Source organism: Manis pentadactyla, chromosome 11 (genome assembly GCF_030020395.1).
Source record: "Manis pentadactyla isolate mManPen7 chromosome 11, mManPen7.hap1, whole genome shotgun sequence".
NCBI classification, from domain to species: Eukaryota; Metazoa; Chordata; class Mammalia; order Pholidota; family Manidae; genus Manis; species Manis pentadactyla.
In genome coordinates this window covers 67,901,185-67,914,863 of record NC_080029.1, presented here as the reverse complement: position 1 = coordinate 67,914,863, position 13,679 = coordinate 67,901,185, and the positions used below count along the sequence as shown (strand labels likewise).

Here is a 13,679-nt window from a genome sequence, read left to right as displayed (position 1 = left end):
GCTGAGATGTGGTCAAAGTTTAGAATATCCACTGAAGAGTAATGGGAGAGAGAGGTTAATGGGTTTCTGAGAAAGGCTTGGACAGGAAACTATGAATATATAATGGCATTCACATGACTCTGTGATTTTTCTCCAATAATTAATTAGAAATAGAAGCAACTGATAGTAAGACTTAACTAGGGCTAGGATCTGCAATAGCCTAGGTATAGTAAAATGACTGGTGAGAGATAAGATAAGCAGTGGGCAGCAAGAAAGCTAAGGGTACTCACAAAAGGATGATGGATCATGGGGTCTAAGCTGGAACTAGAGAAATAAAAACAAAAAACCCACAATGACAAAAAATAAAATACACTAACCATAGGCAGAGGAGCTATGGAGGAAAATGAAGTAGTCAAGGATCTAAAAATCAATATAAAGTCACACAGCAAGTAACAGGGGAACTGGAATGAGAGGCGGAATATGAGATGGCTGTCAGATGATGGAATATTCTAGAGGTAGGATAGTTCTAGGTAATTATAAGATCAAGGGTCTGACCATATATCACTATGTTACTGAGTGAAGGCAAAATGTCTAGAGTTGAAATGGTTGAACAATTAAAAATTAGCCTGGGTATCAGTACTACACAAGTACCAGAGTTTTAAAAATATGAAGAAGCAGCAATAGATAAAACAATAACTAAGACTTGCCACAGAAGTACTTCTAAATTTGCAAAAGATTCAAACATCAAAAAGGTTCCTCAAAAATTCAAGTGAAATTAGAATTTGACAAACCACCTCTAAGAAATTCCTTCCTAAACCAGTCACACTCCCACTTAAAACCAAATACGTGAACTTTGCAACGATGGGAACAGATATGTCTACAAGTATGAACCCTACATGGTTTCTTCTGGACTTCAAGTTGTATAGTCTTTAGAGCATTCTACCCCACAAGTAAGAAAACAACATCATCCTGAAAAATGTTCAGAGCAACATTCAAAGTAAACAAACTTTAAAAAGACTCAAGTATCTAACAATGGGAAAAGGCAGCAATATGAAAACTATATACATTGTCACACTATCATTAAATAATTTTCACTTGAAGTGACTGAATATAAGCACTTTCATACCTATTTCCTTAAAGAAAGCTGCAAATGAACCATTACTCACTGTCTTAATAGCTGTCTGCCTTGCTTCCACGTTAACTGGCTATTCTGAGGTGCTGTGGGAGCCTCTGTGTCTTTGGTTTCTTCTAAAAATTGACCCAAAAAAGAAAAAAAAGAGTAAGTTTAAGTTTCATTATTTCAAATCTTGAAAATACTATTCAAGTTCTCTTAGGGATTAATTCTCACAAAAACATACCTAAATATTTTATGAAAGAAAGAAGAAATTTAACTTTTATTGAGTATTTACTATGGGTCACTCACTCATTGTAAAGGCGTTTATCCTGACAACCTAAGACATTTAGGTACTACCCTCCTTGTTTTAAAATTGGGAAAACCCAAGTGTACATTAACTATTCTAAGGATCCAAAAAATCAAAAGCCCAGGCTTTGAAATGGAATGTTTTTAAATTTAATTTCTTTAACTACTAGAATTCTGCTGAGTTGAATGCTTTTGAAATTAAAAAGCTGTATTTAATATTTACATAAACTATTCAAAATCAACACTGCTATAAAACTACAGAGTAAATTAATTTTGAATCTGTATCAGCAGCCTCTAAGTCTTTACAGCAAGACTTCATATAGTCAATTTCATCTGCAGAACTGAAAATAAGCCAGAAAATAATTTTTACTATAGGTAAAAAATCTTATTTTATTCTCAGATAACAAAATACAAGCAGTAAAAAAGTTTACTAAATTGTATAATTTCAAGTGAGTTAACTCTCAAGCAGTCTAACCTAGGGTGAAATTTAAAACTACTTATTGGCACTAATGATATTATATACCTATTTTCCCATAAATTCCTATTATAAAAATAAAGATAAAGCAAAAAAGAGGGGCCCATAGAAGTTCAACCCTCACAGTGAATGCTGGGAACTCTTAGAATGGCTCAGTCATGTTCCTAGACTGCTCCGAATCACATGAATACTTACTGGTAGTACAGTTGACCCTTGTACAACACAGGTTTCAATTGTGCAAGTCCAATTATACATGGATTTTTTTTCAATAAATATATTGGAAAATTTTTTGGAGATTTGCGACAATTTGCTAAAACAAGTTCTGGTTGTTCCACATCCTCATGAACATGACTTTTTCTCTTTTGCAGTTTAGCCATTCTGGTAGGTCTCTAAGTATGCATTGTTGTAAGTTGTATTTCCTTAACAACTACTAAAACTGAGCATCATGTCATATGCTTATTGACCATTTGGATATCCCCTTTTAAGAGGTGCCTTTTCAAATCCTTTGCTCATTTTTCTATTGTTATAGTTTTGTTTCCTTAAATATAGGGAAAAAGGAACTCTATATATTCGGATACAACCTTTTTACAGGGTTAGGTCTAGGATTACATATATTGGTTTTGCTGAAATGGGGCATAACTATATGCAAATCCTGTACTTCTATCAAAACAGTATTTTGTATTTTTTTATACATCTCTGACTTGTTTTCAAGTATATAAAAAGCAATACTGACTCATACAATGCTTTTCTCTAAACTTTGATATAAACAATTCCATCCTATTCTGTTTGCATATTTTTGTCCATTGGTTTGTTTTTCCATTAAACACCCTCATAGTTTTCCACATCAGTAAAAACAATCTACTTTTGTTACTATTATGTCTCCTATAAATAAAAATACTTGAATGTGTGTGGGCAGGAGAGAGATGGACCTGCTAATGATTTTGCTTAATAAATACAAACTGTTGCTCTGAGACCAGCTAGCCCATTCTGACTGCAGCTCTAGGAACAATGTGGCTACAACTAGCCTCTTCCTCAGTTACTATGGGGGCAGTCCTCCAGATCAAGGAAGTGACTGCTTATTTTCTGAATATTTTAGTTACATTAGAAAGAAAACTGGTATAAGAAAAGCTCTGAATTCATCAGGTTTCTCTCTATGGTGAAGTCATTCTACTCTTTCTAACTACAATAAGATTACTATAGTAAATGTGACCTAACATATATAGACCTTCTACCTTTTTATCATTTTTTATTGCTTTTCCAAGGAGGAGACGAATATTGATCCCTAGCATCAGAGTGAGCCTTCATATCCACTGAAAAGCCAAATAAGAGGAAACTAATGACACTCCTATTTGGTGTTTTAGTTTTATATGTGACAACTCGAAAGTAAAATAAATGGTTGTCCTATTAAAACTGTTAAGTAGAGAAGACTAAAAACTAAATCAACTGCAAGTTGTATGTATGGAGTATTTCTGCCAAATTCTAAGTACTTGAGCTAAAAACCAATTAACTGAACTTTTAAATTTACTGTACCACCTTAAAAAAAAAAATCCACATGTAAGTTTATTTTACTACCATTATGCTTGGACTTTACTTAAAGTATGGAAACAACTATGGGAGAAGAAGAAAAATTGTATATCCAAATAAAGAGACATTTTTCTTGCCTTATAGTAACCAGCATCCAAGAATAGTGTATAATTCAATTTGACTGCACTATCACAATGTTTATATAAATGTGTTCTCAATACACTCAAGAAATAAAAAAACTGCTAATATTCCCAAATAGTATATAAATCAAAATATTCCTTATGTATTAGACTTTCAGACTACTCAAATTGTAATCATATAGAACCCTAAAATTAACATTAAACTGTTGGCCGTTTCTGACATCCACGCCCTGCTTCCCTGCGTAACCTTTCATCAGATACTGCCCGCATACTCACTACTTGTTTAAACAAGAGCAAGGACAACTGAAGATAACTTTTTCTTTCTTTCCTTATTTGGTTGCCTCTGTAGTTCCAAATTCAAATTTCCAATCTTTAGAACTAAACTGAGTTAATCACAGTCTCTCCATATAAAAAGAGCTTTTTAATAATGAAAAATTAAGTTTATAGAGGATGGGACAAGAAATACCTACTGGTATAGAAAGTTACTTCATTTCATTCCACCTCCAATTACTACCAAAAACAAGCCTACAGTTTTACATAGGTTTCAACACAAGGAAAACAGGACAAATACCCTTAGGATTGAGATGTAGATGAAACTACTTATTAGCTTATATTTATTTATTATTTTCCCCCAAACACAATAAAGAATTATAATAGTCAACCATCTGCCTAACAATGCTATCAAAGTAAAATGAAGGTAAAGAGAACATGTCTGTTACATAAAAATGTCCTTATACCAATTTTTCTTAAATTTGGGGGGTTGAAGGGGTGGGGGTGGGAGGTGTAACAGAAGAATCAAGTTTACCTGATTCAAAGGCTGGCATTTTCAAATCACCTTGGTTCAGTTCTGTGCCATATTTTAATTTATGATACTTTGCCCTGAAAATGTAATGATAAATTGTTGAATTTTTTTTAATTTTCTATACAATTAACTACTGGTATATATTTCTCAAATAACAAATAAAACATAATATAAAGGCTATTTTTGTAAACTTTACTGTAAAAAAGACCAAAAAAAGGTAAATTACCCAAATGGCATATACACCCAAAAAAAGATTCCTTGATCTTAAAAAAAAAAAAAATCCAAAACTCTGATTCTATAGCAAAAAAGATATTATTTCAATTTAAAGATTTTAATCCCTTTTTCTCTTCTTACATAAGAATCAAATCAAAATAATCATCTTGTATTTTGGGCACAGTTTTGTTATCTTTCAAAGAGGTTTCAAATAAATACATTATAATAGTAGTATGAAAAACAATAATATTGTTGTACTTCATTCATGTAAGAAAATGAGGCACACATACCTTTCTTGTTTTAATGCATACTCTAACATCTTTATTCTTCTTACTAAATCCTTCTTCAAGTTTTCTTGACCTTTTCGTTCTCCTTGCAAAAATGCTATCCGAGCCTAAAAATATAAAAAGTTCATTTACTTTCATTTTTCTTAACTATACATAAGGAACTGAAAAAGAAAAACAATAGACTTGTACACTTTTATTCATGACAGCAAGATTTAAAATTTATAGCAGTAGACCAAACTTTGTTATATAACACAATCACTGTAAAAATAAGGGTAACAACAAATTAGCTATTTGCTTATAATCTTGAGGTCTCTAATATCAATAATTTTTACATAATCTTTCACAGAAATTTTATACATAAAAATTGCACTTAAGTCCTAACATACAAGTCACAAAGAACTAAAATTTTACATTCAAAGTAGGTATCTTTCCCAGAATGATATATTAGTTATTTAAAAAAACAGTAATATTACCTCAAAACCATTTCTTCCATGAAACTTAAAAATTTATAATCTTTCCCATTCTACCCACCCTACTCTAAAATGTTTCAATTCTCAAAACAATAGCAGAGCACTGCAAATAGTTTAAGTTAAGCTACTGAATGCTCAATAACTTAATTACTTTCTGTTGTCATTTTTCTACTTTGAAGGGACTTTTTTTTCTTCTTTTAAATTGCCTTACTTCCTGAGAAAGGCAATTCTCAATCTTTTTCTGGCCCTTCCCTTCATGACAGCCTCATTTATCCATGTCACACTAAAATGTAATGTTTAAAGAGATTAACATCTGTTTTGGGACACTTGCCATTATACATAAATTTACAATAAAAAACTTTCACATGGGGGACAATACTCTTGCTAAGATGACCCATAGGTATATTTGTTTTAGAGAAAACAAGACATAAAGTAAGCTAGACCATGATTAATTTAACTTTAAAAAAACTTCAGGAAACATGGGATCAGAACAAATGAATTCAACTGGGTGATTTAACCATTAAGTTAGAATGTGTTCATCTCTATAATAGAAATACACTGCCAGCAGACCACCTAAATGAAAATGATTAATAAAAACACATAAGTAATTAATACCTACTGTCATCAAAACTATTGTTCTTTAAAAAAGGAACTATGATTTCATATGAAATCATCCACAACTCTGTTAACATCTGAGAAGTTATAGACAGCTGTGTAACACTTCTAAATATAAGTTCCAAAATAAAAATAAGGGTCTGGGAGAAATTGTAAATATTCAGAACTTAATTAGTCTAAGACCTAAAGACAAAAGTAACACATAAACTAGCTCAAGCTGTGGAGGCAAAGGTAAAATGTGCTAATTTCATTATATAGCACAAAGAAATTCTGTGAAATTTTCTCCCATATTGGCTGTTTTGTTTTATTAAAAAAAAAAAAACATGAATCATATACTACAGAACCATTATGTGATCCCTGTTTCCAGATCTTCATAGGCATTCTATAATTAGCAATGGAAAAAGATGAAACAAGTTCATTTTATTCTGTTTAAGGAGTAATTTGTGATTTTCTGATTGAGATTCCTTTCTAGAAGTCATAATATCTGCTAAGGGATTAAAAAAAAAAAGACTACAAAGTAATAATGCCTATTAGAATCTTACACCCTTGCAAGAATTTCACTTCTTTGTCATTTCTGTATTAAAAACCATCCACACTTAGAGAATTTGGTAAAATTAATCAAGCACAAGCCACATAAAGGAAGCAAGATTCTCAAAGCAACTTCTGAACAAGAGTACCATGAAGGGAGGTAATTTGCAAAAACACAGGACAAGGAAAAGGTGAAAATTCATTAAAATGAAACACTTAAAAACCTGGTCTAAACAAAAATACCTGGAGAGGAGTAAAAAGCAGACGACAGGTAAGTCATGACTAATGGAACTGACCTTATGACCTTGTATCACCAAATATCTAGCCAGATACTTTGAAAAGGTAAAGGTTAGTTATGTCTGATAGTGGTAGTAAAGATCAATTAAATAACAAACTTGGTATTTAATAAAGGATTACTAAAAGCAGATTTTTCAGCTATTTTTATAGGTAATGCACCATCTGTAAGAGCATCACTTCTGCAAATACACTATAAAAAGTAACCACAGGACAGGAGCCAAGATGGTGGTGTGAGTAGGGCAGCGGAAATCTCCTCCCAAAACCATATATATTTTTGAAAATATAACGAATACAACTATTCCTAAAAGAGAGACAAGTGGGTACAGTACAACAGCCAGGCTACATCTACATCTGTGAGAACTCAGCATCTCACGAAGGGGGTAAGATACAAGCCACGGCCCAACAGGACACGAGCGCTGCCCCCACCCCAGCCCACCAGTGGGAGGAGAGGAGTTGGAGCGGGGAAGGGGTGGGAGCCCAGGACTGCTAAATACCCAGCCCTAGTCATCTGCACCGGGAGCGCGGACACACAGTGCATGGTGTGCTGGATATGAGTGAAATGGAACAGTAAAACCTGCGAATGGGTCCCTGCAGTCATCGCTCCTGGGACAAAAGAAAAGCAAGTGCTTTTTGAAAATCTTAAAGGGACAGGGGCCTTGCAGCTGGACGGAAGTGTCCTGGCACACACAGCCCAGCAGCTGGGAATCCCAGGGAACTCCAGGCGCCCTAACCCCTGGGCAGCACTGCAGCTCTGAAGCCCCTCATGGCTATAAACAGCCTGCGAGTAGTTCCCCCAGCTAGAGCGGCCCCCAACACAGAGGCCAAGTAGCCAGGGAGCAGCAGCGCACCACACGAGGCGGCAGGGGAGCGTCACAGGAGCAGTGCGTGAGCCCACAGCGGCAGTTGAACAGCCTGGGAGCAGCCACGCCCTCAGCAGCCGCCCAGAATCTCCTCCCAGCATGCAGCCACCTGGGCCAGACCAAAAGGCCACTGCAGGCATGTAGCTGCTCGGCGCAGGCAGAAGAAACCTGGGCAAAGCGCGAAGGGGCACCGTTATTGCAGGAAACCACACCCAGCATGCCTTCCACTCCTCGCAGGGCTCTGGGATACCCTGATGACGACCCCGCCCATGGCAGCTTCAGGGATTAATTGGGAGGCTGCTCCAGGAGTGCAGGTCACCAACACAGGCAGCAGAGAAGGGCAATGTGACCAGCAAGCAGGAAAGAGTTTCTTCTCCCAGCTGAAACATGTGCTACCAGCCTACAGCTATCTCTATCACCATGAAAAGGCAGAAGAATTTGGTCCAGTCCAGAATTACTCAGACACGAGAGAGGGCCTGGGGAGATAGATTTAATCAATCTTCCTGAAAAAGAATTCAAAATAAAGGTCATAACCATGCTGATGGAGCTGCAGAGAAATATGCAAGAGCTAAAGGAGCAAGTAGGAAGGGAGAATACAGAAGTAAAACAACCTCTGGAAGGACTTAAGAGCAGACTGGATGAAGTGCAAGAGGCCATTAATGGAACAGAAATAAGAGAACAGGAATGCAGAGAAGCAGAGGCAGAGAGAGATAAAAGGATCTCCAGGAATGAAGGAATACTAAGAGAACTGTGTGACCAATCCAAAGGGAACAATATTCTCATTTGTAGGAGTACCAGAAGAAGAAGAGAAAGAAAAAGGGATAGAAAGTGTCTTTGAAGAAATAACTGCTGAGAACTTCCCCAAACTAGGGGAGGAAATAGTCTCTCAGACCATGGTGGCCCACAGAACTCCCAACACAAGGGACCCAAGGAGGACAACACCAAGACATATAATAATTAAAATGGCAAAGATCAAAAACAAGGACAGAGTATTAAAGGCAGGTAGAGAGAGAAAAAAGGTCACCTACAAAGGAAAACCCATTAGGCTATCATCAGACTTCTCAACAGAAACCTTACAGGCCAGAAGAGAATGGCATGATATACTTAATGCAATGAAACAGAAGAGCCTTGAACCACGAATACTGCATCCAGCACATTTATCATTTAAATATGAAGGTGGGATTAAACAATTCCCAAACAAAAGTTGAGGGAATTTGCCTCCCACAAACTACCTCTACAGGATATTTTAAAGGGACTGCTCTAGATGGAAGCACTCCTAAAGCTGAATAGATGTCACCAGAGAAAATAAAATCACAGCCAAGAAAGCAGACCAATACTAAATAAAGGCAAAAAATAAAATCGACTACTCACAAAAGCAGTCAAAGGAAACACAAAAGAATACAGAATAAAACACCTACCATATAAAGAATGGAGGAAGAGGAATAAGAAGGGAGAGAAATAAAGAATCATCAGACTGTGTTTATAATAGCTAAATAAGAGAGTTAAGTTAGACGGCTAGATAGTACAGAAGCTACCCTTGAACCTTTGGTAACCACGAATCTAAAGCCTGCAATGGCAGTAAGTACATATCTTTCAATAATCACCCTAAATTAAATGGACTGAATGCAGCAATCAAAAGACACAGAGTAACAGAACGGATAAAAAAGCAAGACCCATCTATATGCTGCTTACAAGAGACTCACCTCAAATCCAAAGACATACACACACTTAAAGTCAAGGGATGGAAAAAGATATCTCATGCAAACAATAGGGTGAAAAAAGCAGGTGTTGCAGTACTAGTACCAGACAGAATAGACTTCAAAACAAAGAAAGTATCAAGAAATAAAGAAGGACATTACATAATGATAAAGGGCTCAGACCAACAAGAGGATATAACCATTATAAACATATATGCACCCAATCAGGAGCACCAACATATGTGAAACAAATACTAACAGAATTAAAGGAGGAAACAGAATGCAATGCATTCGCTCTAGGAAACTTCAACACACCACTCACTCCAAAGAACAGATCCACCAGACAGAAAATAAGGAAGGACACAGAGGCGCTAACAACACACTAGAACATATGGACCTAATAGACATCTACAGAACTCTACACCCAAAAGCAGCAGGATACACATTCTTCTCAAGTGCACATGGAACATTTTTGAGAACAGATGACATACTAGGCCACAAAAAGAGCCTCAGTAAATTCCAAAAGATTGAAATTCTACCAACCAACTTCTCAGACCACAAAGATATAAAACTAGAAATAAATTGTACAAAGAAAGTAAAAAGGCTCACAAACACATGAAGGCTTAACAACATGCTCCTAAATAATCAGTGGAACAACAACCAAATTAAAATAGAGATCAAGCAATATATGGAAACAAATGACAACAACAACACAAAGCCCCAACTTCTGTGGGACGCAGCGAAAGCAGTCTTAAGAGGAAAGTATATAGCAATCCAGGTATATTTAAAGAAGGAGGAGCAATCCTAAATGAATAGTCTAAAGTCACAATAATTGAAATTGGAAAAAGAACAAATGAGGCTGAAAGTCAGCAGTAGGAGGGACACAATAAAGATCAGAGAAGAAATAAATAAAATTGAGAGTAATGAAACAATAGAAAAAATTCAATGAAACCAAAAGCTGGTTCTTTGACAAAATAAACAAAATAGACAAACCCCTACCCAGACTTATTAAGACAAAAAGAGAATCTACACACATCAACAATTAGAAACGAGAAGGGAAAAATCATGACGGACCCCACAGAAATACAAAGAATCATTAGAGAATACTATGAGAAGCTATATGCTAACAAGCTGGGAAACCTAGGAGAAATGGACAACTTCCTAGAAAAATACAACCTTCCAGGACTGACCAAGGAAGTAACAGAAAATCTAAACAGACCAATTACCAGCAACGAAATTGAAGCAGTAATCAAAAAACTACCCAAGAGCAAAACCCCCGGGCCAGATGGATTTACCTTGGAATTTTATCAGACATACAGAGAAGACATAATACCCATTCTCCTTAAAGTTTTCCAAAAAATAGAAGAGGAGGGAATACTTTCAGACTCATTCTATAAAGCCAGCATCACCCTAATACCAAAACCAGGCAAAGACACCACCAAAAAAAGAAAAATAACAGACCAATATCCCTGATGAACATAGATGCAAAAACACTCAACAAAATATTAGCAAACCGAATTCAAAAATACATCAAGAGGATCATACACCATGACCAAATGGGATTCATCTCAGGGATGCAAAGATGGTACAACATTCGAAAATTCATTAACATCATCGACCACATCAACAAAATGTAGGACAAAAACCACATGATCATTTCCATAGACACTGAAAAAGCATTCGACAAAATTCAACATCCATTCATGATAAAAACTCTCAACAAAATGGGTATAGAGGGCAAGTACCTCAACATAATGAAGACCGTATATGATAAACCCACAGCCAACATCATATTGAACAGCAAGAGGCTGAAAGCTTTTCCTCTAAGATTGAGAACAAGACAGGGATGACTGCCCTCCCCACTGTTATTCAACATAGTACTGGAGGTCCTAGCCACGGCAATTAGACAAAACAAAGAAATACAAGGAATCCAGGTTGGTAAAGAAGAAATCAACCTGTCACTATTTGCAGATGACATGATGTTATACATAAAAAACCCTAAAGACTCCACTCCAAAACTACTAGAACTAATATCTGAATTCAGCAAAGTTGCAGGATACAAAATTAATACACAGAAATCTGTTGCTTTCCTATACACTAACGATGAACTAGCAGAAAGAGAAATCAGGAAAACAATTCCATTCACAATTGCATCAAAAAGAATAAAACACCCAGGAATAAACCTAACCATGGAAGTGAAAGACCTATACCCTGAAAACTACAAGACACTCTTAAGAGAAATTAAAGAGGACACTAATAAATGGAAACTGATTCCATGCTCTTGGCTAGGAAGAATTAATATTGTCAAATGACCATCCTGCCTAAAGCAATCTACAGATTCAATGCAATCCCTATAAAAATACCAACAGCATTCTTCAACGAACTGGAACAAATAGTTCTAAAATTCATATGGAACTACCAAAGACCCCCAAATAGCCAAAGCAATCCTGAGAAGGAAAAATAAAGTGGGGAAGATCTCGCTTCCCAACTTTGAGCTCTACTACAAAGCCACAGTAATCAAGACACTTTGGTACTGGCACAAGAACAGACCCATAGACCAATGGAACAGACTAGAGAGCTCTGATATAAACCCAACCATATATGGTCAATTAATATATGATAAAGGAGCCATGGACATACAATGGAGAAATGACATCCTCTTCAACAGCTGGTGCTGACAAAACTGGACATCTCCATTTAAGAGAATCAAACTGGATCATTGTCTAACCCCATACACAAAAGTAAATTCAAAATGGATCAAAGACCTGAATGTAAGTCATGAAACCATAAAACTCGTAGAAAATAACACAAGCAAAAATCTCTTGGCCATAACCATGAGTGACTTCTTCATGAACGTATTTCCCCGGGCAAGGGAAACAAAAGCAAAAATGAAGTGGGACTATATCAAGTTGAAAAGGTTATGTACAGCAAAGGACACCACCAATAGAACAGAAAGGCATCCTATAGTATGGGAGAATATATTCATAAATGACAGATTCGATAAAGGGTTGACATCCAAAATATATAAAGAGTTCACGCACCTCAACAAACAAAAAGCAAATAATCCAATTAAAATATGGACAGAGGAGCTGAACAGACAGTTCTCCAAAGAAGAAACTCAGATGGCCAACAGACACATGAAAAGATCCTCCACATCACTAGTCATCAGAAAAATGCAAATTATAACCACAATAAGATATCACCTCACAAAAGTAAGGACTGCCACCATCCAAAAGACAAACAACAACAAATGTTGGTGACGTTGTGGAGAAAGGGGAACCCTCCTACACTGCTGGTGGGAATGTAAATTAGTTCAACCATTGTGGAAAGCAATATGGAGGTTCCTCAAAAAGCTCAAAATAGAAATACCATTTGACCCAGGAATTCCACTTCTAGGAATTTACCCTAAGAATGCAGTAGCCCAGTTTGAAAAAGACAGATGCACCCCTATGTTTATCACAGCACTATTTACAATAGCCAAGAAATGGAAGCAACCTAAGTGTCCACCAGTAGATGAATGGATAAAGATGTGGCACATATACACAATGGAATATTATTCAGCCATAAGAAGAAAACAAATCCTACCATTTGCAACAACATGGATGGAGCTAGAGGATATTATGCTCAGTGAAATAAGCCAGGCAGAGAAAGACAAGTACCAAATGATTTCACTCATATGTGGAGTATAAGAACAAAGAAAAAAACTGAAGGAACAAAACAGCAGCAGAATCACAGAACCCAAGAATGGAGTAACAGTTACCAAAGGGAAAGGGACTGGGGAGGATGGGCGGGAAGGGAGGGTAAGTGGTGGGTGGGGGGAGAAAGGGGGCATTATGATTAGCATGTATAACGAACAGGGAGGGGCACGGGGAGGGCTGTGCAACAGAGAAGACAAGTAGTGATTCTACAGAATCTTACTATGCTGATGGACAGTGACTTTAATTGGGTTTGTGGGGGGACTCGGTGATGGGGTGAGACTAGTAAACATAATGTTCCTCATGCAATTGTAGACTAATGATACCGAAAAAAAAATTACCACTACCATCCTCTAAAATCCCACTTCATTTTACATAGCGACAGTTAGTTTAAGCATTAAGGCTTGATCAATTTTTAATGCTATATTCCTGTGAATTCTCATTTATCACATTTGAAATAGTTAAAGGTCCATGTAAGCCCTTTTTCCATAAAAACAGAGAAAGTTTACCCCCTTCGAAGTATGAAACGTGAGGCCATTTTAGTGGACTCTCTAAGAGCATGTGTACTGACATCCTGACCATTTAAAAAATGTACACAAGTTCATAAAACCTCTAAAATATTGCAAAGTCAGTAAGAAGGTACTATAGCACTGACTTAGATCATCTGCAGAGTAACA

The 13,679-nt window shown here is 36.3% G+C and overlaps 1 protein-coding gene across 3 annotated transcripts in view; it reads right to left on the bottom strand.

Moving 5' to 3' along the window:
* Positions 1 to 13,679, bottom strand: part of STRN3 (striatin 3) — a 98,799-nt gene that overhangs the window by 50,672 nt on the left and 34,448 nt on the right. For all 3 annotated transcript variants that reach the window (XM_057488518.1, XM_036881246.2, XM_036881247.2), the window contains exons 2-4: positions 4,844 to 4,947; positions 4,344 to 4,417; positions 1,146 to 1,227 (exon numbers count right to left, since the gene is read on the bottom strand). In XM_057488518.1, the coding sequence (XP_057344501.1) occupies positions 1,146 to 1,227; positions 4,344 to 4,417; positions 4,844 to 4,947 (260 nt within the window). The remainder of the gene's footprint in view (positions 1 to 1,145; positions 1,228 to 4,343; positions 4,418 to 4,843; positions 4,948 to 13,679) is intronic.